The sequence below is a fragment of the Camelina sativa genome, chromosome 6, assembly GCF_000633955.1.
Source record: "Camelina sativa cultivar DH55 chromosome 6, Cs, whole genome shotgun sequence".
NCBI classification, from domain to species: Eukaryota; Viridiplantae; Streptophyta; class Magnoliopsida; order Brassicales; family Brassicaceae; genus Camelina; species Camelina sativa.
Window position 1 is genome coordinate 24408702 of NC_025690.1, and position 25026 is coordinate 24433727.

Here is a 25026-nt window from a genome sequence, read left to right on the forward strand (position 1 = left end):
TTTTTTTTTTTTTTTTTTTTGAACGAACAATCCATTAATATATTCATGCAGGAACAAAATTTGAAGTTAGGACAGTCTACAGTTTCAATTCCTTCATTTGTTTATTTATTTGATGTGCATATAAATAATACACACATATATTCAGGTACACAGATTCACAATGGGAATTTTATAAACACAACTAAGAAAATTAAATGAATATTTTTAGCATTTATTTCTTAGCAGTTAAAATTCACAATTTAGAAAGTAAAAATCTTAAATTTCATATTAAATTTCATAGTTTTCATCTAAGTGGATTACAGATCTATCTTCTCATGGTGTCTGTTTAAAAGTCAACGAAAAATGTGGGCCTCAAGCCACAAGAGAGTTGACTTCGATCGTGTTGACGAGTTCTCAGTTGAAAAGTTTATAATCAATTAAACATAGTAAGAGAAGTATAATTAATTTTACTAAATATTCAATGGTAATCAAAAGAAAAGAATGTACCTACCCGACCATATTTTAAATTCATGTCGATATTTTATAATGAACTGGTGCAGTTACAAGTTCGTGACCTCACACGGAATGGTTCATGATGACAGACGAACAAATGATTTAACAAATAATTTATAAAGATAACGTCCAAGACTAGGTTACTAAATTTTAATATTTGAAAAAAGAATGCATAACTGGTTCAGTTTGTTTGGTCAAATGTCAGTTTATGTTCGCAAAAATTATCTGGCCGGTTAACCAAATCAATGGTTAACCGGACCTAAATATTTTGGATTCAAATAATGTGAGTGGTGAAAAACCTGGAGTACCATTATAAAAACTTCAGTCAACGATTTGGCAAACATTTTATATACTAACCTTAATATTGACAGGGAAATTTTGGGTATTATTAATATATGTATGGTTAGACTTTATACCAAAATAAAAAAATATGGCTAGAGTTGAGAACAAATATTATTAATTTATGAAACATAAGCAATCTACTCCTATATATAAAATCCAACGAGTAATGTCTAAAAGTTTTGCTAAGAACTGCGTATGTAATTAACCATGATGAGAATGACCAGCTTCATAGTAGTGCTACTTCTGATTGTGGTGACAGGTGCGATATCAGCTATTTGCGTTGATGGAAACAAATTCTTCGACCAACAGGAAATCAAACTACATAGACATATGAAACGGCTCAATAAGCCGGCTCTTAAATCCATTCAGGTATCTTACACAAATTCTATATGCAAATTTCATAACAATTATTTAGAAACTTTATCACATCAATTCTTTTTCGTTTTAATTAAATCTTATTTATAGAGTGAAGATGGAGATGTAATAGATTGTGTTCCTATCACTAATCAACCAGCTTTTGATCATCCTTTACTTAAAAACCATAACATTCAGGTTTGGCTCTTTTCCCCGTCTCTCTATTCTTTTATAACATGACTTTTTGAAACCATTGCGACGAAAAGTTCAAATTTGTAGATGAGGCCGAGTTTCTACCCGGTAAGTGATTCAACGTACACCAAGAGAGAGGCCGAGACTATAACTCAGGTTTGGCACAAGACGGGAGAGTGTCCCAAAAACACTGTTCCAATCAGAAGAACTAAGAAAGAAGATCTCTTAAGACCGGAATCCATCAGCAGTTTTGGGAGAAAGTCTCAACAAAGTATCCCAAGAACTACAACCTTTGATCCAACATTAGGTCATCAGGTACAACTACATGCACACACACACACATTGACACATGTCATCATGTGTATTATTGTTACTGTCATGTAGCTTACAATTTTCATATATTTTGGAATGGTTTAAGTACGCTTTGATGGGTGTGAGGAATGGAAAATTTTATGGGACAGAAGTTGCAATAAATCTGTGGAAACCATATGTCCAAATTCCCAAAGAATTTAGCTTGGCTCAGACTTGGGTTATTTCCGGAAATGGCTCTAGTCTTAACACCATTGAGGCTGGTTGGCAGGTAGGTTTGGTTCCTTCTTGACTACATCTTTTTTTTTGTTCTTATGCAAAACACGTAGCTGATTCTTCTACCTTTGTTTATCTTAATATATAGGTTTATCCAGAATTATATGATGACAATAATCCCAGATTCTTTGTTTATTGGACGGTAAGCCTTTTAACATACTTATCTCTTATATATATCGAACACTATTTTGAAAATTCAAACGATTAACTAGTTTGTCGATCTTGAATGGAACTATAAACTATAACTAGTTTTTTTTCTTCTTCTTCTTTCTTTTAACATTGGTCTATAAAATTATGCATCTAAGACTTTGACTTTTATGAAATCTTGTATTTTCCGGGAATAGCGCGATGGTTACCGAAAAACAGGGTGCTACAACCTCCTCTGCTCTGGTTTTGTTCAAACAAGTAATCGATACACCGTCGGTGGGTCGATCACCACCATGTCACGTTACCGTGGAGCTCAATACGACCTATCCATACTTATATGGAAGGTAATAACATAATTATATATCACCTCAACAATATGAGATTCATATATTCAACGTAACTTCAATGGCAAGATATACCTTAGGACCGAAAAACAGGAAACTGGTGGCTCAGGGTCAATGAAAAAGACGTAATTGGGTATTGGCCAGGCTCGTTGTTCAATTCTCTAGGAAGAGAAGCTACGAGGGTTGAATGGGGAGGTGAAATCATTAACTCGAGGACCGGTGGGAGACACACAACCACGGATATGGGAAGTGGACATTTTGCAGACGAAGGTTTTAAGAAAGCAAGCTATTTCAGGAATCTTATGATAGTTGATGGAACCAATACTCTTAGAGAACCACAAGGACTTTACTATTTTGCTGATAAGCACAACTGTTACAATGTTAAGGCAGGGAATGGTGGAACTTCTTGGGGGACTCATTTCTTCTACGGTGGTCCTGGTCGAAACGTTAAGTGTCCATGATTTGGATACGTGCGTGTAGATTTTTACATACTTTGTATGTACATTATTATGAATAAAAACATGTGATAGTCATTGAAGAATAATAATCCACGTCACCAGAGATGTTTCTATCTATCATTAATTCGATTTCAAACACCGTTTGTTTTATCAAAAGAAAAAGAAAAAAACAATATTTCAACAGTCTGTTGTTAACAACGAATTGAAATAATTCGAGAATAATAAAGACAACACATATTGATAATAATAAGTTAACTAAAACACAGCTGTTTGAGATAAAATTCAAAAAAAAAAAAATGTATAACATTGCACGTTTAATAAATGTAAATTAAACCATGCTCGTTATTCTTTGACTAGGATTCGTTTGGACAGAAAATTTATTAGAGCATCTTTTATATTTAATTTAATTTTAATTTAATTGAGTGTCTAAAAAAGATACTAATCTCAAAATTTTAAATTACTATTATGTGTATAATAATTACAATGTTTTGCCATGATGCCGATGGTGTTATATTATTCATAACAAACAAATCCCAGGAAAAAAAATTGATCTCAACAAGCAAAAGAGAAATATTTATACGTAATGGTTAAACGTGCAAAACATTACTCAAATTCTATAACAAACTGTGATGATGAGCGTCGATCGAATCAAAGGCCAAACAACCCTAATAGTGATTTGCGATGACTTTTCGTTTCACAATAAATACCTAACATGTGCTAAGTTGATAAGACCAAATCATCTGTATGTGGTTGATCTAACTCGACCTACAGTATTGATTCTGTCCCCATTTCCCTTTACGTCTATCTTTACCACAACACCAATCAAAAAGACATTATTTTTCCTCGGTTTTGGACTAGTGAATCTCAAAAATGGGTAACAGCTCATCTGCTCAAAGTACATCACCATCTTTGCCGATTGATTCCACGTTCAATCTCCCTTCTCCATTACCATCTTGGCCTTCAGGTTCATGTTTTGATTTCTATTTGTTGTTTGTCCTGTATTTTCACATCTGTTTTTAGCTCTGCTTTTGCCTTGTTTATGGAATTATGGAGTTTTGTTTTGATTTTTGCAGGAGAAGGATTTGCGAAAGGCAAAATAGATTCGGGAGGTCTTGAAGTCTGCCAAGTAGAAACATTTAAAAAAGTATGGACTGCATACGAAGGAGGACAAGATAATCTCGGAGCCACTTTCTTTGAGCCGTCTTCAGTACCTCAAGGCTTTTCGATTCTCGGCTTCTACGCTCAACCTAATAACCGCAAGCTTTTCGGATGGACGCTTGTCGGAAAAGACCTGTCCGGCGACTCTTTAAAACCGCCTGTGGATTATCTTCTTCTTTGGAGCGGCAAATCTACAAAGGTAGAGAACAACGGGGCCGAAACTGGATACTTTTGGCAGCCTGTACCTCCGGATGGCTACAATGCAGTGGGTCTAATTGTGACAACTTCGGATGAGAAACCTCCTCTAGACAAGATCCGTTGTGTTCGTTCCGACCTGACTGATCAATCCGAGTCTGACGCTCAGATATGGGAAACTAATGGGTTTAGGGTTTCAAGTTCTAAACCTGTTAACAGAGGAACACAAGCCTCTGGAGTCTGTGTTGGCACGTTCTTCGCAAGCTCTACAAACCCGACTTTACCCTGTCTGAAAAACAACAAGTTCGATTTTTCTTGTATGCCAAGCAAGCCCCAGGTCGATGCTCTGTTTCAAGCTTACGCCCCTTGGATCTATTTTCACGAAGATGAGAAGTACCTCCCAGCGTCTGTCAACTGGTTCTTCAACAACGGTGCCTTGCTTTACAAGAAAGACGATGAATCAAACCCAGTTCCAGTTGAACCAAACGGTTTAAACCTTCCCCAAGGTGAATCCAACGACGGTCTCTATTGGTTAGACCTACCTGTAGCTCCCGACGCAAGAAAACGAGTTCAAGGTGGTGATTTACAGAGCATGGAAGTGTATCTTCATATAAAACCCGTTTACGGTGGAACCTTCACAGACGTAGCCGTGTGGATGTTTTATCCGTTCAACGGCCCATCACGGGCTAAACTGAAGGCCATTACAATCCCGTTGGGGAGAATCGGCGAACATATTGGAGACTGGGAACATTTCACTCTCCGAATAAGTAACTTCAACGGCAAGCTACATAGGATGTATCTGTCGCAGCACAGCGGAGGAAAGTGGATCGATGCTCCGGAGATCGAGTATCAAGGCGGAGGAAATAAACCGGTGGCTTATGCTTCTTTGAACGGACATGCAATGTACTCAAAACCGGGACTTGTGTTGCAAGGCAAAGACAATGTGGGGATTAGGAACGATACCGGAAAGAGTGAAAAGGTGATTGATACGGCTGCTAGATTCAGCGTTGTTGCAGCGGAGTATATGAGAGGAGGAGAAGTGGAGGAGCCGGCTTGGTTGAATTACATGAGACATTGGGGACCAAAAATTAATTATGGTCATGAAGATGAGATTAGAGGAGTGGAGAAGATTATGGTTGGGGAGGGTCTTAAGAACGTGTTTAGGAGTGCGATTAAAGGATTGCCTAATGAGGTCTTTGGAGAGGAAGGACCTACTGGTCCAAAGCTGAAACGGAATTGGTTAGGCGATGAAGTTTGAATCTCCTCGTTTATTTGCTTGGTTTTGTGAATCTATCCTTATTTTTCTGTAATATGAGAACACCTTTTTTTCGTTTTGTGATGTTTCGTAAGTTACCTTTAGGTTTCCTTTATTTCTCTTCTTGCCCACAAAATGATTTGGTCAAGAATGTATTTTTCAGAATATTAATTGTTTTGTTAGAAGAAAAAAAAAATGTCTTCCATCTCAAATTAAGACGTTGTATTTTCACATAATATTTTTACGTAACTCATACGTACAAAAACTGAGTTATTTCTCTTGAGATAGGCAAAAGTAATATTAATCAAAGGGTACGTAGTTAATTAGATTCCCAATTTTGAATAGGTCAGAGTGCATATTATGGGAATTACACGGTCTTTTCAATTGTCATGATCGGAAATTACTTATGTCCTTTTAAATCAATAACGCGTTTCTTCACAAGATCGGAAATTACTTATGTCCTTTTAAGTCATGAGTCAATTTTATTGATTTTCATGCATGGTGTTATTAATGTAACCAGTAACCACTAAATCTATCACAAAGTAATAAAAGTCTTTTAGCTCTATAATTTCATAATTTTTAGAATATTTGATAAAGTCAATGAGTCAACTCTTAATATGCACCTATAAATTTCAAAGAGTATTTGAATAAAAATTATAGAAATACAAAGAGTGCTACCTAAAAGTATTGTGTTAACATGATGGGAATGGCCGGTTTAGCGGTAGCTCTGATGGTAATAACATCACTGACAATCGCTACTTGCGCCGATGGAAAAGATTTCTTTCATCATCCGGAAATTAAAGTACGAAGATTTTTGAAGCAGCTTAACAAGCCAGCTCTTAAATCCATTAAGGTATCTTATACAAATTCCATATGCTGATATGCATCTACTCCATGCTTTGAATATTCTCAGCAAGAAAAAGAATAAAAAAACTGAGACTAACTTTTGCTTTAATCTTTCGTACAGAGTGAAGATGGAGATATAATTGATTGTGTTCCAATCGCTATCCAACCAGATTTTGATCATCCCTCGCTCATAAATCACACCATTCAGGTTTGCTATCATTTACCATCTCTGTTTTGTTTACACATGCATGATCGTGTTAAACCAGGAAATTTTCTCACGTAGATTAAACCAAGTTTTATCCCGGAAGGTGAAGGTGACTCTACGTACACCAAGAAGAAGAAAAAGCCTACTCAAGTATGGCACAAAGATGGAGAGTACTGCCCAGAAAACACTGTCCCCATAAGAAGAACAAAAAAAGAAGATATCTTACGAGCAAAATCTCTTGAAAGTTTTGGGAAAAAGAGTCATCAATACATTCCTGAAGATACATCCTCTAATCCAAATTTTCACCATGAGGTACAACATTTATGTGTTGCCCCTTTTCAAATACTCCTTTCTAGCTAAGCTAAGTTACACTTATACTTATACTCAAGGGTAGGTGTAGCTTAATTTTTTGTAGTACATATATCTGATCCGTTTAAATTGATATATTTTTTCTATGTATTTTATTGATTTATATCCGTTTTAAAGCTACCCAGACATTCAATGTTTATATTTATATCTGTAAAAATTTGGATATTTGATTGAATATATGTACTTTTTTTGAAAAAAATTATTAGTATACGTCACTTAAAGTAAATACTGATTTAATAATTAATTTGGCAAAGAAAACTCTTTTTTTTAAAAAACTAAATGCAAGAGATGCATGTAAAAGTTATTCATATATTCATAGTAGAGACTGAGTGACTATTTTCATTTAAATTTTAGTAAAATGTTATTTACTTTGTATCTGACGAATAATATTGATTTATACTTTTTTTTTTGTCACCATATTGATTTATACTTAATTAATAGTAATTTCTTTTACTTCGTCAAAATTTTTTTTTGTATCTGGAATCTTTTATTCAAATCAAATTTAACCGGATAAGAAACTAACTGAAATGGTTAATTATTCCCATACTAATATTGTATGACCAATCGGCCCGATCCTAATCAATCTTTCCCCGGTTTGGTACGCGTACATGGGTGTGAAAAACGGAAAGTTTTACGGGACAAAAGCCTCGATAAATATATGGAAACCAGATGTAGCAACTCCCGACGAGTTCAGCTTGTCTCAGACTTGGCTCGTATCTGGAATTGGCACTAGTCGTAACACTATTGAAGCTGGTTGGCAGGTTTGGTCTTCCATCCTTAACATAGTAACGACATCTTGTTCATATATTTTCTGGACATATCATAAATATTTAACACCAACTTTTGTTTGCCTTAATTTATAGGTTTATCCAGGAGTGTACGGTGATAATAATCCTAGGTTATTTGTTTACTGGACGGGAAGTTCCCATTTTTCAACTAACACAAAAAAAAAAAAAAAAAAAATTTGCCGGCTAACTAGGCTAAATTAACACCACATATATTACCATCATAACCAGATCTAATGATTCGTTCAAAGAAACAAAAAAAAAAAAGCAGATCAATGATACGAATCTAAAATCAAAATATGTTTTATTTTGGTGGCTTAAGCTTGAGACATATCTAGTCGGATACTGGCCGAGCTTCATAGTTCCAAAGCTAGCAGATTCAGCACGGAAGATCGTATGGGGAGGTGAAATTACACATTATGTTGAAGGCAGAGGGGAACACACGCTACCGCAAATGGGGAGTGGCCATTTCGCAGAAGAAGGTTTTAAGAAGGCGGCTTATTTCAATTGCATAGAGTACATCGATAAATCTAATAATCCTATCACACCCTTTGCTCAAAATCTCGAAGCAATCATTACTCGGCCCGAATGCTATAACCTCAAGGTTGGCTCTAGCCGAAGGTGGGGAGCTTACATTTTTTACGGCGGACCTGGACATAACCCTCAATGCCTATGAGAGATTATGCTAACTAGATTTTAAGTTGTATTTTTACTAGGAAAATGAAGTACCTGTCGATGCGTTTGATTTTGAGAAGAGAATTATTTCTAAACTTCTAATCTTTTGAATATACTAATGTACCTCCTCAAAATGTTTTTCCTTGCTTCATCAGTAATGCATAGGCCTTAGATTTCTTCTATATATATTTCACGATCCTTAAATTAATTAGATAACATTTTAAACCAAGAAAAATACAGAGATTGTGTTATCCGATTAATTGGGCACATAATAAATAATAAATGTCCAATAATTATCGAATTTCTAATATGTGGAATAATACGACTTGCTGGAATTGACTCCGCTTAAGTATGGAATACCAATACGGACAATTTTCTATGGGTCAGTGTCGGTCTTCTTTGTTAGTTTTTTCACATATGCGTATATTCGTAAACAAAAAAAAAACATTTAACGGAAAACTAAAGAATTGATCGCCCACGTAAGTATTATCGCTATTAAAAATTATAAATAACATTCTTGTGGGAATATCCATTTCCTTGCACAACTTTATCCAAAGGTTTGTCTATATAATGGCAAAGTAATATAACGCAAAACATGAGCAAATCACAAAATTTTCCTATTTCTTTCACCTAGTTTAGAATATTTTTACAATTAATTTTCCTATTCTATACTACCTAAAGGGTGGTAAAAAATTAACGGGTCAATATGATATTTTACTATACTTGGCTCTCTATGTGTTTAATAAAAGATGAGGGTGAGGACATAAGTTCTTGGTGATGACTATGAGCGTCGTCGATGAGCAGCTCTCCCATGGATTTTCATAGCAAACTATGAGATAATAAGAATGATGCTTAACATAATAACACTAGAATCATACTACACATAAGAATCAACTCAAAACTCTCAAAACAAATAGAAAAATGTAAAGCCAATCAGCCAGCCAGCCAAAAAAAAAATCATTGTACACATAGAATGGTGGTAGTAACTTTTTATAAGATAAATCTGTTGGCTCTAACATATGCATTTTATATTATTTGATTTAGGATACATAATTAAACTCGTCTAGAAAAACTAGGCACACACAGAATTTTAAAATTCTAAGCGAGTACCTATAGTTTTTGGATTTTTTTTGTTTTCTAAGTTTTTTGTTAAGATCATAGGAATTCTTTGCCCAAAAAAAAAGATCATAGGAATTCGGTGAGAAATTCGTATATAATTTGGTCCACATGATTAAAGATGTCCACTAAAACTAAAATACTTACATTATGAACGACACTACCATGAACTAATTTATGGTATATATTTGTTATGTTTTTGATTGGTGGCATTAATTTGGTGGAGGTGGTTAGAGACAATTGGGCACAACCCGTTTTTGTTAACCATAGTCTATAGATATTAGATACGTTTAAAGAGGTCATTTTTTTATTAAATACTGTACAGTTCTTTTTTATTAAAGACTATTTTATATACAATATTAATGAAATAATAGAAAATGATAAATGGAATTAATAGAAACTCAATACACAACAAATAAGGTAAAAAATCTGTAGAAAATAATGAAGATGATGAAACTGGATAAGTAAAAACTTTTATATATAAAAAGAAAATAAAAAATGTTAAGTACATTACATCATAATTTTATGTTAAAAAGAATTGGATAAAGATGAAATGACAATAAAGATGGAATATACTAGATCGTACATATACTAATAATGATCTGATCAATAATTTGCTAATATCTATACTAGTATAAATTTATAATGTAACACGTGATATCTCTCTATATATAAAAGAGAAGTCTGGGGAACTTACATTTTATATGGCGGACCTGGACCTAACCCTCAATGCCTATGAGAGATTAGGTTAACAAGATCTTTAATTGTACTTTTTACTAGGAAAATGAAGTACCCGTCGATGCGTTTGATTTTGAGAAGTGACATGATGTTTCAAATTTTCTTTACAAGATGTTTGTGACAACCTTTTCAGAATTGATTTCTATGATAGAACTTAGTAGCGTTCTAAAGAATGTGTAAACTATTGAAGACTAACAAATTGGTTTTGCGTTTTAAGTAAAAAAAAAGTCGTATCAATATTATACGACTGACTTTTAATAAGCACCACCACGTTTCTTTTGTTGGATAAACGTAACAAAGTCGTTGTCACTTGTCATTAATTCACTTATCAAGTGCTACCTTGCACGATTTGTAACTTGCAGAAAACAGAACAAAGAAGGATATGATAAATTTATGTATATTTAGTATAAAACCTTGCACGACACCTTCCGTTAGATCGATCAGCTTTGACTTCTACGTTTAAGTTTGCGTTTTTAACATTCACAAAAAAAAAGAGTATGCTTTACACTTATCCTCTCTTTCTTGTTTCTAAGCAATTGACACCAAGTTTATATACAAACCCATGACTCCAAGTTTCCTCTGTTTCTAACAACCAAAAAAGGTATCCTTTGTTGACATATCTGTTATCTGTACATCAACCTTCCTGTGTATGTTCCGCTATCCGAAATATGGGAAATTGTCTTTCAATATCAGATCCTTCTCTTGAAGATGGATCAAAGAAGATTCTCAAAGCACTTCCGGTCGAAACTCCCTTCAAGTTTCCCTCACCATTGCCTACTTTTACTCAAGGTTTGTATCGCTTCTCGTTGATCCCTCTCTCTCTCAATTACTTTGCTGATTTTGATTTGACTTGCAACATCAGGTGACGGTTTTGCGAAACGAACCATTGACTTGGGAGGTGGTCTGGAGGTTAGTCAAGTTTCGACATTCAACAAAGTTTGGTCCACTTATGAAGGAGGACCAGACAATCTCGGAGCCACATTCTTTGAACCATCTTCATTCCCTTCCGGTTTCTCCATCCTTGGTCACTATGCTCAACCAAACAACCGTAAACTCTTTGGTTGGGTACTCACAGCTAGAGATCTTTCCAGCAACACCTTGAAACCCCCAGTGGATTACACCCTCGTCGGAAACACCGAGTCACTGAAGATCAAACAAGACGGACCTGGTTATTTCTGGCAGCCCGTTCCACCTGATGGATATCAAGCCGTTGGTCTAATAGTCACAAACTCCTCACAAAAGCCACCTCTAGACAAAGTAGGCTGCGTTCGATCAGATCTAACCGAACAATGTGAAGCTGATACATGGATATGGGAAACAAACGGAGTCAACATCTCAAATCTAAGACCAACCACAAGAGGAACACAAGCTACAGGTGTCAGTGTAGGTACATTTACATGGCAAACCCAAAACTCCCCTCCTCCATCATTATCTTGCTTAAAGAATACAAATTTCGACTTCTCTACAATGCCTAATGAGTCCCAAATCAAAGAACTGTTCCAAACTTATTCTCCATGGGTCTACTTCCACCCAGACGAAGATTATCTACCTTCCTCTGTTAACTGGTACTTCAACAACGGAGCATTGCTATACAAGAGATGCGAAGAATCAAAACCAATACCTATCGAATCAAACGGTTCTAATCTTCCACAAGGCGGATCAAACGATGGATCATACTGGCTAGACCTACCAATAGACAAAAACGGTAAAGAGAGAGTTAAAAAAGGAGACTTACAAAGCACAAAAGTGTATCTTCACATCAAACCAATGCTCGGAGCAACATTCACAGACATATCGATCTGGATCTTTTACCCTTTCAATGGTCCTGCACGAGCTAAAGTCAAATTCGTAAATCTACCGTTGGGGAGGATCGGAGAACACATTGGAGATTGGGAACACGCGACGTTACGGATCAGTAACTTCACCGGAGAGCTATGGCGAGTGTTTCTATCGCAGCACAGCGGTGGAGTTTGGATCGAGGCTTGCGATTTAGAGTTCCAAGGAGGAAGTAACAAACCTGTAGCTTACGCATCGCTTCACGGTCACGCTATGTATCCGAAACCTGGATTGGTGTTGCAAGGAGACGATGGGGTTGGGATAAGGAACGATACGGCGAAGAGTAAAAAAGTGATTGATACTGGATTAGGGTATGAGGTGATTGCGGCGGAGTATGACGGCGGAGGAGTGGTTGAGCCGCCGTGGGTTAATTATTTAAGGAAGTGGGGACCCAAGATTGATTATGATGTTGATGATCAGGTTAAGGGCGTTGAGAGTATATTGCCTGGGTTACTGAAAAAGGCCTTTGTTAAATTTGTCAGCAAGATTCCTGATGAAGTTTATGGTGAAGATGGGCCTACTGGGCCTAAACTTAAGGGAAACTGGGTTGGTGATGAAAGTTAAAAAGATGAATTTGTTTGTTTTTTCTTACTATTTGTTAGTTTGGTAATTAAAATTCTTCTTAACCCTTGTTTATGTGTATATACATAAAAATTAAGTTTGGCCAAGTGAAAAACCAAAAAATATTGGAAATATTAGTGAACAGATTTTTATCATAATAAAACACTTCAGATACACACAAAGCCAAAAAGTAAAACCAAAAGTACAATAAGTTTATGAAAGGAACAAAATTTCTTAGTTTTTAGTTACCAAAATATTTTAGAAATCCAGAGATCCACATTGTTTGCTCTCTATAGATTTCACAGCAGGTCCAGGCTTCTTTGTATCCTTTTTATGATCACCATTTACGCCTCTCGGTCTTCCAATACCCATCTTAGGTAAACCACGGTTCAGTCCTTCTAACAAAACACAAGCTTTACACCATTTCTGCATATCATGTTTTAATCCAAAACAATCAAACAACTATATATTAACTCTATGTTCTAATGATGCATGACAACTGACACTTTATGTGATAAAGAGAGGTCTCACCTGGCTAGAAATATACCCACATCTCTCACACGTTCCTTGCTCAGGCATCTTTGTGGTTGTGGCAATTCTAAAATCTTCTCCAGATTTTATGATGTCCAGAATCGCCCTCGGCCTGCATTTTGTAGAAGTTAGTGATCCCTACTTAACTCATGATTGTAGCAGATACTGACAGGAAGAAGAAGTCGAGAAAGAACCTTAGTCTTTCCAAATCTTTGATGAACTCACGGGCAAACCCACGATACGCATTAGGAGAGTATATGCCTGCAAACTCAACAAACGAAAGAGTTATCTTGGCTGAAAATGAAATCTACGAACAATGAAAAAAACTTTAAAAAATGCACACTTACATTCAGTAGAGAAGTAGTCCAGCTTCTTGAAATAAGCATACGTATAGCAACGTTAAGGTATATCGCATTTTTTTTTTTGTTGACAAGTAACAGTAATATAAAACCATCAGTAGTATTCAAAACAGAAGGATGTAAGGATATATGACAATCTCCTTTTCGTATGTATACTTGAAAGGTTTACATCTTGGAATGGGACCATCTTCACCAGTAGTAATCGATGTGCACCGACTTAATCTACAATAGCCAACATTACAAAAATCATTTCATTCACGAATGAGATAGATTTTTCTTTTTTTTTCATCAAATCATCAAAAAAATATTTACCTAGCAATATCCCCACGCAATATGTTCAAGAGAACGGTTTCGGCTATATCATCTGCATTATGTCCAGTGACTAGCTTATCTACTTTCAATAACGCAGCTCCTCGATCAAGTGCCTTTAGATGAATCAAACAGAAGCAAATTAAAAACAAAATTTTGTTGTTGTTATGCAGAGTTATTGACAAACTGTAGAACAAGCAAAAGAATTGACAAACTGTAGAACAAGCAAAAGAAAATTGTTCCTTACCTGTCGACGGAATACACCACAAAAGGTGCAATTGTTCTTCAAACCGATCATTTTTACAATGTCATCCATTGTCCATCCATACAGATCTTTGTATGAAACAATCTGAAGAGGCAAACCATACTGAAAGAAAGAAATACAGAACCCATCAAAAAAAAAAAACGCCAAGAAAACAATCACCAATCACATATAGAATTCAAAAAGAAGCTTACTTGGACTTCATTCCGTTTAACGGTCTCAAGAGAATCATCACGATAACCCGTAATCCCTTCATCTATGGACAAGAGAAAGAGATCCAATCCGTAATCATGCCGTCTGTTTAGTTCTGATAACACATATGCCAGAACTGTAGAATCTGCACAACAAAGCCTCAGCTTTTTGGATTATTTTGATGAATCAGCTATCAACTCTATCAACTATCAACTACCAGAACAATCAAAAGTGTGTAACAGTATTATGTTGAAGCAAAAGATCTTCATAAGTTTGAAGGTTGAAAGAGAAGCAACTACCTTTTCCACCAGAAGCACCTATAGCAACTCGCTCACCAGATTTGAATAAACGATTCTGAACAATGACTTGATGAATCTCCTCCTCAAAAACCTCATAGAAACACTCTCTGCATATCTTTAAACACACAGACTCAATCACTTCTCATACATAAAACCCCAAAAGAGGAGACTCTAGCAACTAAACAATACACTTGGAAACTAAAGATTGGATTTTGATCCAATTCCAACGAATCAGATTGTTAATTTTTGATTCGATTTCACATAGGGATCATAACCCAACCAGTGGAATTCATAAAAGAGCCAAATCTTACAGTATAGAAGTTTGTTCCAAGCTTCTTCTTGAAATCTTAGCTAAAACCCAAACAAGAGAAGTTTGAGTAGAGTTACCTGTTGAAGGGTTTTGGGACGTTTGAGAACGGGACGTCTCAGGTTGCATAAGCAGCAGAGACGAGTGGCTCCTGCTTTCTTGCTCTTGGCCTCCATTTCTCACCGGAGCTCCTCCTGCTTGTCGGAGGTGAAAAGCGACCTAAACTCGACGCAGTCAGAGAATGATGAAACGCCATCGTTTTTCGTCTATATGGGCCCTAAAAGGGCTTTGACGGAATACGGAGTCAAGAGTTAAACGACGTCGTTGAGTAAAGGCATTGCATCTGTGTCGCGCCTCAGTTTGACTCACCGCTGCTAAACGGCGACGTTTGAGTAAAGGCATTGCGTCTGTGCTGCCTGAGTTTGACTCATCGCTTAAGAGTTAAGATTAGATAAACAAACACTGATGCGGTAATTTTGTCTTTTAAACTCTCAACTCTGTAACTTTATTGGCACAAAACTTGGCTTCCATGTTTTCATCATATCTCCCATCTCCATTGCTTGATTGGTCACAAGCTTCAGCTTCAGCACATGTTATGTGCGTTCTTATGAGAGAGGATTCATTCAGCCGAGAAGTTAATTTACATTTACTTGCTCAGTTTCTTCCTATTCCTCTGTTTTCCGTGCTTTGTTTTTTTACTTTCTCTGTCTATCTTATTGCTCTATTTTGGGTGTTCTGTTTTCTTTACTTTACTTTACTCTGTTTTCTGTGCTCTGTTATCTTTTTAGCTCTGTTTCTTTAGGTGCTCCAGTTTTCTCTGGCCTCTGTTTCTCTACTTGTTATGTTCTCTGCTTAACATTACATCACAAAGAAGAAGGAATATTGCTTTTGGATATAGATCAATTGCTTATGAATTAATATTCCTTTTTCTCAGAATCTGTAAAATAGAGAATCTATGTAATGGATCAAGTGAAGTAACTTCACCAACCTTGATGTGTTTCTCAGTTTATCTATGTTCTAAATGTCTAATGAAAACAAAGAGGATTCACAAGACTCATTCTTTATTCATCTATAGGGACTCACACAAGGAAGATACAGAGAAGAAAGCGGCTAACGAGTAGACAACATGGAACAAAAATCAACTTGTATTAACTTTTAATGACTTTGAAGTAATTTTTGTTCATATGTTTTGCCTGTTGCAGTATGATCTAAACTTATCCTTTATGAACAAAAAATTGAAACATTATACTGTCAAACAGTAACCAAGTTTGAGTTATGTTTACCAGACCAGAAACGTTGCATACCTTCCTTCTGTTCATTCTAGTAGTAGTGGTTGACGCAGAGGCTTTAGAATTGTGCTATCGAGTTCCATAAAATATGTTACAACAACTCCAATAAGCGAGCATACAGCTGGAACAAGTCCTAACCCATATCTTGTCACCGAGAAGTAAAAATGTTGGTTGATATTTACATCGACCTTTGGTGAAGTGCCTGCACCATTTTGCAAACAACACTTCCATCAACAATCTCTAGATATTTATAAGATCAACTAAGAAAGAAAAACAAAAACTTACTTTGATGTGACTGAAGAACATATAAAGCAAGCCCACATGACATTTTGTCTAAGAAGCTTAATGACCCACAAACGAAAGCACATCCACCGAGTTCCGAACCAATCAACACACTCTGCATACTGATTGCTGTCACCTGTAAAAAATCAAAAGACAGAACTACACGTTACATGTAAACACATGGAGACGTCAGATTTAAGAAAGGATTGTCTTACCAGCATTAAAGCATTTGCGATGCCGATAAAGACAGAGATGGCATACATGTAAGAGTTAATGCTTCTGGACAATAAGAGGATTGCTACACCGCAGAATATCCAAATGATACCACCCGCACAATAATATGCCTTGAGGCGTTTTCCATTCCATGGAATCTCCTACAATTATGGGAATATAGTTGTTACATAACACACTAAGAAAGGACAAAGTTTAGAGGCGAAGAAGATAAATGCCTTCTGGTAACCACCTGAAGCATAACCGATACAACGAAACTGCAGATGTAGATTATTGCGGGGATCTGAAAATTAAACATTGATCAGTAAAAGTTTGATGATCGTAGAGATGAAAGCTTACTGCAGTGGTTTTACTGATTTTACCAGAGCTTTAGCGGATTGAGCCATTTGCAATTCATCAATAACAAAGAATGCAAGATATGCCTGCCAATATTAAAGTCATCCTGAAATGTAAGTATTGATCGAATACAAAAGAAGCAAAACATGAAGGATACAGAAACTAACCTGTGAAACATTCAATACTAGTCGAGTGAGGAGATAAACCATAGCAACTTGATAGTATAGAACTTTACGGAACCAGTAAGCCCACGGTATTCTTGCTCGGCTAGTTTCTCTTAGATCTATCCGCAGCCTTTGAAAATAAATAAAAAAACCAACTCATTTTCAATAAAATATCATCCATCAATGCAAGAACTTTGGTAAAAACTGATCAAGGCATTTCAGAGAAAAGTGTGCATTACCTTGGTTCTTTTGTTCCCATAAGAAATATGACCACAAAGCAGCAGCCAACGGTGATAGATGAGTAAGCAATCCAACGATACTGTAGACTTAGGTAGACTTAGAATCATATCCGAAGGTATTAACATAAACAAGACCATAGAAGCACAAACCTGAGTTTCGGTATTTTTTTTTGTCACGGCCTCACTAACACCAAATACAACTAAAGCAATAGCGTATAAGCCTAAATTAGCAACCTGAAAATAACAGTCGATGGAAATGTTAAGTATAAGCCTAAAAAGACACGTTAAAGAGCTAAAATCAGACTAAAGGGAAAGAGCTAACCATGCTAAAAGCGTTACGGGAGCTTGTTAGTGCTACTCTGCTTGTTGAGTTCAGTGTAATGCAATTGACCATAGCCCTAGCGAACATCAAGTTAAAAAAAAAAAATGAATATCTGACAGAGTAAATTTGAGATTAGCCTAGAGAGAAGATCAAACGGAAAAAAAAAAAGAAAGATTGTTTTATTACATGTGAGAAACCTGAGTAGCAGCCCATCCTATATTGAAGATAGCTGCAAACATACTGTACGATAATGTTTCAACAGTTAGGGAGTTACTGTTGAGGAGAGTACAAGGCAAACAACCGCCAAAAACAGATGAAAATGAGACAGCAACTAGTAAGGATCCTGCAGCATGCCAAATTTTGAAATGCCCAAATCTGTCAATCTGGTCATATGAAAAAGACAGATTTTGTGAGATTAAAAAAAAATACACTGGTTCCATTGAACAAAGATCAATCAATTTAGACTACTCTTAAATTAAACAAGACTACAAAATTAAAAAAAAAATACTTTACCAATTCACCAACGAAGACAGTAGCAAAACCATCTGCAACTTGACCAGAGAGCATGACAATTGCAGCATCCCTACAGAAGAAGAAAAGCGTAATTACTCTCACTAATTCAGTGTAAAAATCAGGAGTAGATATTATTGTATGTACCTTGGGGAGAGACCGATTTGGGTTAAAAACAAGAGGAGGTAAGTGAACCAACAGGAAGCAGTAATGTCATTAAGCATATGTCCAACTCCATAATAGAACACAGACAACCTTCCAAGTGGTTTCGTCGATGGATCCTCTTCGTCATCGTTCCTTCCGACAATCACAGGTGACGTCATCAACCAAATTGGTTTTTCAGAAGAGACAAATTTTGTATTTTTTTTTTTTTTAATTGTATAATCCTACAATTAGAACCTGCATGGAAGAAGACACATCGAAGATTTTCAAAACAACCCAAAACCTCGAATATAGTCAATTGTATCTACAACAACAACAACAACAAAAAAGACACGAACTTTTTCGGATTGAAGAAATTGAGGAAAGGTGAGAATTTTCAAGAACGAGAAAAGAAAGAAAAAAAGGAATAAACTTTTCGTACCTGTTGAATGAAAAAAAAAAAGGAAGAAACTTGCAATCCCAAAATCGAATTTTGATTCAGATACCCTTTAAGAATCTGTTCAATAGATTATCCAATTCCCAAGGAAACGGGACTAAGAAGGAAGAACAAAAAAGGGAAAATGACAACGGTTGTGTGAGCGAGCTTAACGAGAAACTTGAAAAAAAATAAAAGGAAAAAAATAAAATTTTATAGTAATACTTTCCGGCGTAAATACGTCATTAATATTTATTTTCCGCGATTTCAAAATTTAATTATTGAGTAAAGAAGAATTAATGAAGTACTAAAAACAGGAAATTAAATGTTGTTGACCCAAAAAAAAAAAAAAGAGAAGAAAAGAGAATCACGATCATGAAAGAGAGACGAAACTGACCGTAGTAGATAATCTAGGAAACCGTGCGGTCATGTGATTGCTCTATAGATTTGGTATGGGGACACTTTGGATGATTTATATACTACGATAAATGGTTGCAAGTTGCAACAGTTCTTCCAACACTATTAGTCTATTACTTTGTATTGGTGTTACTAGTATCTCTGCCAAAGTGCAAACAACAATTTCTTACAACACTATTACTGTGTGTTGATGCCTAATACTTGTCTCTACAATAGTATTTTATACTTTTTTAACCATACAATTAGGTATAGCCAAAATTCAGGTTTGCCGAAGTTTTTAACCAGTAAGTTCCCGTAATCTCCCATTAAACCGAAGTCCTTGATCGATCAGTAGTCCAATTGATTGTTTTACAATATGACAACACCAAAAACAAAACCAAAAAAAAAGAAGTAAGTTTATGGCAACTTGGATCTCCACAACTTTGTGATCATGTTCCATTTGATCCTTGTGGTTCCCTCTTTCTTTCTTTTTTTCTTGTGGATCTGATTCGCACTCAAAAGAATTCATTTGTCGCTAAGAGGCTTATCGGTTAATGAAATTGCGTGTGGATGCAGTTCACTTCAGTTCAAACAAAACCATCATACATTCATACTCAATGAATAAAAATTCAAGAGTTTTTTCTCAAGTAAAAATATTACAAAAATAAAATTGATAAAATCATACAAGATAGAGAGAAGAGTTGTCATTTGTAGCTAGCTCGTGTCTCATTTTGCGCCATACAAAGAAAGAAAAAAAACAATAGTTGAGAAGAGTTGTCACAAAGTGAAAACTACATTCATCAGTCAAAACCAAAAACAGCAACGGCACAAAATCAAAGCCACCGCAATTACACGAAACCAACGTGACATCCTTTTCACGTTTCATTGTTATTATCTAAACGAGGATGAAAATACAAAATATGACGAAGAAATGGGCAACAACTAGCCATCGTTTACCAAAGAGTTGGGTCGTCCGACCACTGTTGTTGTTATCAGATCCTGCGGTTGGAGGAACGCTGGGACTGGGTGGGTCAGAAGCTAGTCCGATTTTGTGTAAAGCTTGATCTATTAGATAGAACACTTGGGCTTCTGGAGATTTTGGGTCCAAGTGAAGGAAAGCTGAAACATCCATACCACCGTACCACAAATTATGGATTCGTTAATATTGCTTCTATTAATAAAATTTTCAAGATAATACTCGAGTACTTAAAAAATTACCAACGGTCTTACGTGAATTCAGTTTCTTACACGATAATCAATATGGTAAATGTTAAATTATTATTTAGAAAGTCATATTATAATTACAAACTAAGCAAAGACCTTTCTAAACGTCCACATTAAAATGAACCATATACAACCAACCACTGTTATATCGTAAAACGGTAAAAGTCTAAGAGAGGTGATTAAGGTACGAACCAGGGCATTTAGCGACATCAGCAGTGACGTGACAAACGGAAGGAAGAGTGTAAGAGAGAGAGATATTGATCTGGAGACCCAAAGCAGGATCATTCCTGTCTTGGATGATCACACAGATACACTTTTTCTCCGAATCTAGAATCTGTTTGAGACCGGAGCAACAACCCGGCGTCGGAGATTTTGCTTGTCCTTTCATGTAAGGAAGACACGTGCCCATACTCAAACGCTCTTCCCTACACTGTTCTTCATTTTTTGCCTTATCTTCTCCACCTCCCACCACCGTAGTCGCCATTGTTAAAGCTATTGATATCGCCACTAGAATAATCCTCCATGATTCCATTTTTTTCTTTTAATTCGGATTTGATTTTTTCTTTTTGTAAATAAATTGTGAGAACAAGAGATCTCAAATATCAAAATCATTATCTCCATAACGCGGAATCTCTGTATAGTAACTTTATAATACGACAAAAGTTTATCAACTTTGGAAAGACTTTGGTAAGTCAAGTTTCAACCCTTGTTTTGTTTGGCCGACCTCTTTTGTTCTTTTTTCTTTTTTTTTTTTAATTTCATTTTTCAAGATCTTAAAGAATATTCAAATCTGTCAAAAAGGTATAATTCTTCAGAAGTCACTACAAGTCTACAAGATATTTTACTAGAAGAAATTTTTTTTTTAAAAAGATCTCTTTAACTCATTTGTCGGTTTACAAGTGACTTAATTAATATTACTCAAGTGTTCGAGTCAAGGATTATAAAGGACTGTAAAAGTAATGAAGTTGACGCTAAAATTTAGATGTCGTGTGTAAGTCTAACGTCTATTTTAAGTTTTAACAACGAAGCAAAATCCCTTTACGTTGCCTATATGGCTTTATCAATATGCTTTTGACTCATTTAAAAACCAACGTCAACCCTTAACTAGGTTTGATAAATAAATGATTGTATTTCTTGAAGAATAAAGATTATTGTGTTTCAAATAAATTTAATAAAAGGCATTAAACGAGACATAGAAAACCTGTATTTCGTACGTGTCTTATTTTGTGGCCCACAAAAATAGAAAGAAAGAGGTCTCACGATCACGAAATAGAACTAAATTCATCAATCAAACACAGTTACGGTAAAAACCAGCGTCACTCCAATTGCGCAAAATCAACGTTACATACTTTTCACTTTTCGTTATTGTTATCTATACGAGGATGAAAATGTAAGAAAATACGAAGAAATGGGCAACAACTTCGAGCCCTAGCCATTGTTTGTAGAAGCTTTGAGCGTGGTTCGAGCCTGGTACAGAGGCCGTTCGACCACTGTTTTTACCAGCATCGGATCCTGCGGTCGGAGACATGCTAGTGGGTCCAGGGGACGAGCCAGTGGGAGCAGAGGCTGAGACGGTTTTATTTGCTAGCTGGTAGAACACTTGGGCATCTGGAGAATTGGGGTCCAAGTGGAGCAAAGCTGAAACACCCATCCCATAAAAATATGAGTTTTCTTATTATGTATCATCCCTTTCAAAAACTTGTTTACCAAACATACTATTCGCATACTCTGTTTTTATTCTTGAATGTGCTATATATATCGATGTACATTAATGACTAATGTAACATGAGCTAACATGAGTCATGTTATACGCTTAGCTTAATTAGATGGTAACATAAATGAATTTTAACTAATTCTAAACTATTATGATGAATTCGTTGATTTTTCCGTTTTTTTTTGTAGGATTCCACCAAAATCAGCTGATAAAATTTAGTCCAAATGTTATATGGATAGAATTCTAACGTTTTCAATCAATGATGATATATAGTATATAAAAGTCACCCAAATATGTAAAATATCAAAACATTATTCTACACTATAATCGTAAACACTCGGATTCACTTAGCACAAAATTTCTATATATCCAAAAAAAGAAACAACTAGTTTTTATTTATCACTAATCCAACGACGTCGCAAATTATTTATTATATGGTGAAATTGTAGAGAGGTAAAGATACGAACCAGGGCACTTAGTTATGTCAGCAGTGGCGTGGCAAACAGAAGGAAGAGCAAGAGCTAGCGAGACGTTGACCTGAAGACCCAAATCAGGATCGTTCCTGTCTTGGATGATGACACAAAGACACTTCTTGTTGGAATTAAGAACTTGTTTGAGGCCGGAGCAACAGTCCGGCGTCGGAGATTTTGCCTGTCCTTGCACGTAAGGAAGACACGTGGCCATACCCACGAGCTGCTCAGTACATTCATCCTTATCTTTTGCCTTATCATCTCCAGCAGCGACCACCATAGCCAACATTATCAAAGCTATTGCTGTCGCCATTAGATTAATCCTCCATGACTTCATTTTTTTTTTGTTTTTTTCAGTGTTATTGTTGTTGTGATTTCCACTACCATTCCTTTACTACCACTCTTACGATTTATCTAGCACTTTTTAGCTTTTAAGGGTTTTTCTACAAGCCATTTTGTTTTATTTTATTGTGTAATTTACGCGATGATTGCGTTGTATGCGTTGTCGTCACGAGAAGTTTATCGGAGTATATATTGGTGATGGAAAATTGTGTCGTATATACATGCGAACGAACATGTGATCTCAAATGTCAACATCATTATCTCCATAAGCTCAATCGGTGTATGGTGAATTAAGGACCCATAATTTTAATTGTGGAGTATATTTTTATCCATACTAAACTAATTTTTGGTAAGTCAATTAAACTCTGATAATCTATATAAAATAAAATTTCGCCTTGTTAACTTATGGGTCTCTGTCAACTTTCGCCTTGTTACTAAATCCCAAATTAAAACCTGATAATCTATATAAAATAAAATTTCGTTAACAAAAACAATAAATGAAGTATTCAAAGAATTAAACATATTATTATTATTTTATTTTTTGCCAAGAATTAAACATATTTGTTATATCACATATCATTCTTTCTTTCTATTACTTACATTTTCAATTATAAAACAGCAAAATTTCAAAGAAAACAAAATTATTGAATATCTATATGCAAGACTGAAAATCGCATCACTAATGTTTTGATAGCTATTCTTTATTTTTCAAAAAAGTTATTCCCTAAAAAGTAGCCCACGAGATGTTTTGATAGCTAATAATTCATTTTTAGTATAAAGTATTCATACACAATCACTACCCATCCATCATAATACTTATTAGAAGAAATAAAATAATTGCCAAAGCTACAAAACAAAAGCTGTGGGAATGCATAAAGAAATCGATTTAAGAAGAGGAAAGGGAACATCATTCACTACTAACACGGTAACACCTACAACAACCCACTGAGTGGGAGTGTCGTCTCAGTGTTTGAATTGTATGCGTTGACACCTGGTGCAGTCTTTTGGAACCCTACTACACCTACAACTACAAAAGCTAACGAGACCACTGCGTCATTAATGAGGTCACTCTTGCCTTACCGTATAGAACTCACTCCGTTTCCTAAGGCCTATTGGGCCTTTACCTCTTACGATAACCCAATAAAAACTAAATTTAATATTACGGCCCAATTAAAAATAAACAAAAAGGTTTACAGGCCTAATATTATATTATATGCTTAAGATTCTTTCTTATCTTCTTCACCGACTCATTCATTAGTCCTTAACTCAACATCATCGAGAAAAGAAAGTTACAGAAACAAAAACTCGAAGAGGAAGAAGAAGAAAAATGGGAGTAGTAGTGATCGATGGATCAACGGTACGGTCATTTGTGGAAGACGAAGAGCAGTTCAAGAAGAGTGTCAACGAGAGGTTCGCGGCTCTGGATCTGAACAAAGACGGCGTTTTATCGAGGTCGGAGGTACGAAAGGCGTTCGAATCGATGAGGCTGCTTGAATCGCACTTCGGAGTTGATGTGGTGACTCCTCCGGACGAGCTGACGAAGCTGTACGACTCGATCTTCGAGAAGTTTGATACGGATCAGAGCGGTTCAGTGGATCTAGAGGAGTTCGAATCGGAGATGAAGAAGATCGTGCTTGCGATCGCTGATGGGCTCGGGTCTTGTCCGATTACGATGGTTTTGGATGATGGTGAGGATAATATCTTGAAGAAAGCTGCTGATTTGGAAGCTTCCAAGCTTCAGAAGAAGGCTTCTTCGTGATCTTTTGAAAGTACTGTCTTTGTCTTTGTCTTTGTGGCTTTGTTCATGAAGTGTCTTTGATGTAAGCGAGAGTATGAATTAATAAAAATAGACTTTTGAATTTGTGAGATTTTGAATTGTTTGTGATGCAAATTTTGATTGAGTGAGTCGGAAGATTGTAAAATAAGACTTGGGATTGAATAAATTGGAAGATGAAAAAAAAAAATAATAATAAATAAAATAAATAAATAAAATATTAAAAAAAAAAAAAAAAAAAAAA

The 25026-nt window shown here is 35.7% G+C and overlaps 9 protein-coding genes across 13 annotated transcripts; 5 read left to right on the forward strand and 4 right to left on the reverse strand.

The window, feature by feature from the left end:
• On the forward strand, positions 999 to 3034 carry LOC104793361. Its single transcript, XM_010519714.1, has 7 exons — positions 999 to 1203; positions 1300 to 1386; positions 1468 to 1695; positions 1799 to 1960; positions 2054 to 2107; positions 2310 to 2456; positions 2537 to 3034. Exons 1-7 carry the CDS (start codon positions 1042 to 1044, stop codon positions 2915 to 2917), a joined length of 1221 nt encoding a protein of 406 aa, XP_010518016.1. The 5' UTR covers positions 999 to 1041; the 3' UTR covers positions 2918 to 3034.
• On the forward strand, positions 3637 to 5624 carry LOC104793362. Its single transcript, XM_010519715.2, has 2 exons — positions 3637 to 3878; positions 3988 to 5624. Exons 1-2 carry the CDS (start codon positions 3785 to 3787, stop codon positions 5523 to 5525), a joined length of 1632 nt encoding a protein of 543 aa, XP_010518017.1. The 5' UTR covers positions 3637 to 3784; the 3' UTR covers positions 5526 to 5624.
• On the forward strand, positions 6195 to 8553 carry LOC104793364. 3 transcript variants are annotated; one of them, XM_019226842.1, is made up of 6 exons: positions 6195 to 6375; positions 6490 to 6576; positions 6652 to 6885; positions 7572 to 7703; positions 7806 to 7840; positions 8050 to 8160. In XM_019226842.1, the coding sequence occupies exons 1-6, from the start codon at positions 6220 to 6222 to the stop codon at positions 8063 to 8065; spliced, it is 660 nt and encodes a 219-aa protein (XP_019082387.1). In that variant the 5' UTR covers positions 6195 to 6219; the 3' UTR covers positions 8066 to 8160. The 3 variants fall into 3 exon arrangements, with proteins under 3 accessions (XP_019082387.1, XP_010518020.1, XP_010518018.1); XM_010519718.2 differs by having other exon boundaries at positions 7806 to 8137; XM_010519716.1 differs by lacking the exons at positions 7572 to 7703; positions 7806 to 7840 and having other exon boundaries at positions 8050 to 8553.
• LOC104793366 lies at positions 10529 to 12827 on the forward strand. Its single transcript, XM_010519720.2, has 2 exons — positions 10529 to 11045; positions 11119 to 12827. The coding sequence occupies exons 1-2, from the start codon at positions 10925 to 10927 to the stop codon at positions 12654 to 12656; spliced, it is 1659 nt and encodes a 552-aa protein (XP_010518022.1). The 5' UTR covers positions 10529 to 10924; the 3' UTR covers positions 12657 to 12827.
• On the reverse strand, positions 12765 to 15161 carry LOC104793367 (cytoplasmic tRNA 2-thiolation protein 1-like). The gene is made up of 10 exons (XM_010519722.1): positions 14993 to 15161; positions 14606 to 14720; positions 14309 to 14451; positions 14100 to 14219; positions 13856 to 13968; positions 13673 to 13765; positions 13532 to 13572; positions 13379 to 13445; positions 13185 to 13296; positions 12765 to 13079 (listed from the first exon to the last, which is right to left on the reverse strand). Exons 1-10 carry the CDS (start codon positions 15086 to 15088, stop codon positions 12912 to 12914), a joined length of 1068 nt encoding a protein of 355 aa, XP_010518024.1. The 5' UTR covers positions 15089 to 15161; the 3' UTR covers positions 12765 to 12911.
• On the reverse strand, positions 15957 to 19336 carry LOC104793368 (major facilitator superfamily domain-containing protein 12-like). Of its 3 annotated transcripts, none has more exons than XM_010519724.2 (13): positions 19260 to 19336; positions 18433 to 18684; positions 18289 to 18358; positions 17962 to 18158; positions 17776 to 17851; positions 17604 to 17687; positions 17454 to 17533; positions 17218 to 17344; positions 17077 to 17136; positions 16947 to 16997; positions 16699 to 16857; positions 16487 to 16619; positions 15957 to 16403 (listed from the first exon to the last, which is right to left on the reverse strand). In XM_010519724.2, the coding sequence occupies exons 2-13, from the start codon at positions 18606 to 18608 to the stop codon at positions 16228 to 16230; spliced, it is 1389 nt and encodes a 462-aa protein (XP_010518026.1). In that variant the 5' UTR covers positions 18609 to 18684; positions 19260 to 19336; the 3' UTR covers positions 15957 to 16227. The 3 variants fall into 3 exon arrangements, with proteins under 3 accessions (XP_010518026.1, XP_010518025.1, XP_019082388.1); XM_010519723.2 differs by lacking the exon at positions 19260 to 19336 and adding an exon at positions 18869 to 19092; XM_019226843.1 differs by lacking the exon at positions 19260 to 19336 and adding an exon at positions 18786 to 18803.
• Positions 19845 to 21095, reverse strand: LOC104793369 (protein YLS3-like). The gene is made up of 2 exons (XM_010519725.2): positions 20675 to 21095; positions 19845 to 20377 (listed from the first exon to the last, which is right to left on the reverse strand). Exons 1-2 carry the CDS (start codon positions 21012 to 21014, stop codon positions 20154 to 20156), a joined length of 564 nt encoding a protein of 187 aa, XP_010518027.1. The 5' UTR covers positions 21015 to 21095; the 3' UTR covers positions 19845 to 20153.
• LOC104793370 (protein YLS3-like) lies at positions 21739 to 23182 on the reverse strand. Its single transcript, XM_010519726.1, has 2 exons — positions 22664 to 23182; positions 21739 to 22120 (listed from the first exon to the last, which is right to left on the reverse strand). The coding sequence occupies exons 1-2, from the start codon at positions 23001 to 23003 to the stop codon at positions 21855 to 21857; spliced, it is 606 nt and encodes a 201-aa protein (XP_010518028.1). The 5' UTR covers positions 23004 to 23182; the 3' UTR covers positions 21739 to 21854.
• LOC104793372 lies at positions 24236 to 24876 on the forward strand. The gene has a single exon (XM_010519727.2). It carries the CDS (start codon positions 24336 to 24338, stop codon positions 24765 to 24767), a length of 432 nt encoding a protein of 143 aa, XP_010518029.1. The 5' UTR covers positions 24236 to 24335; the 3' UTR covers positions 24768 to 24876.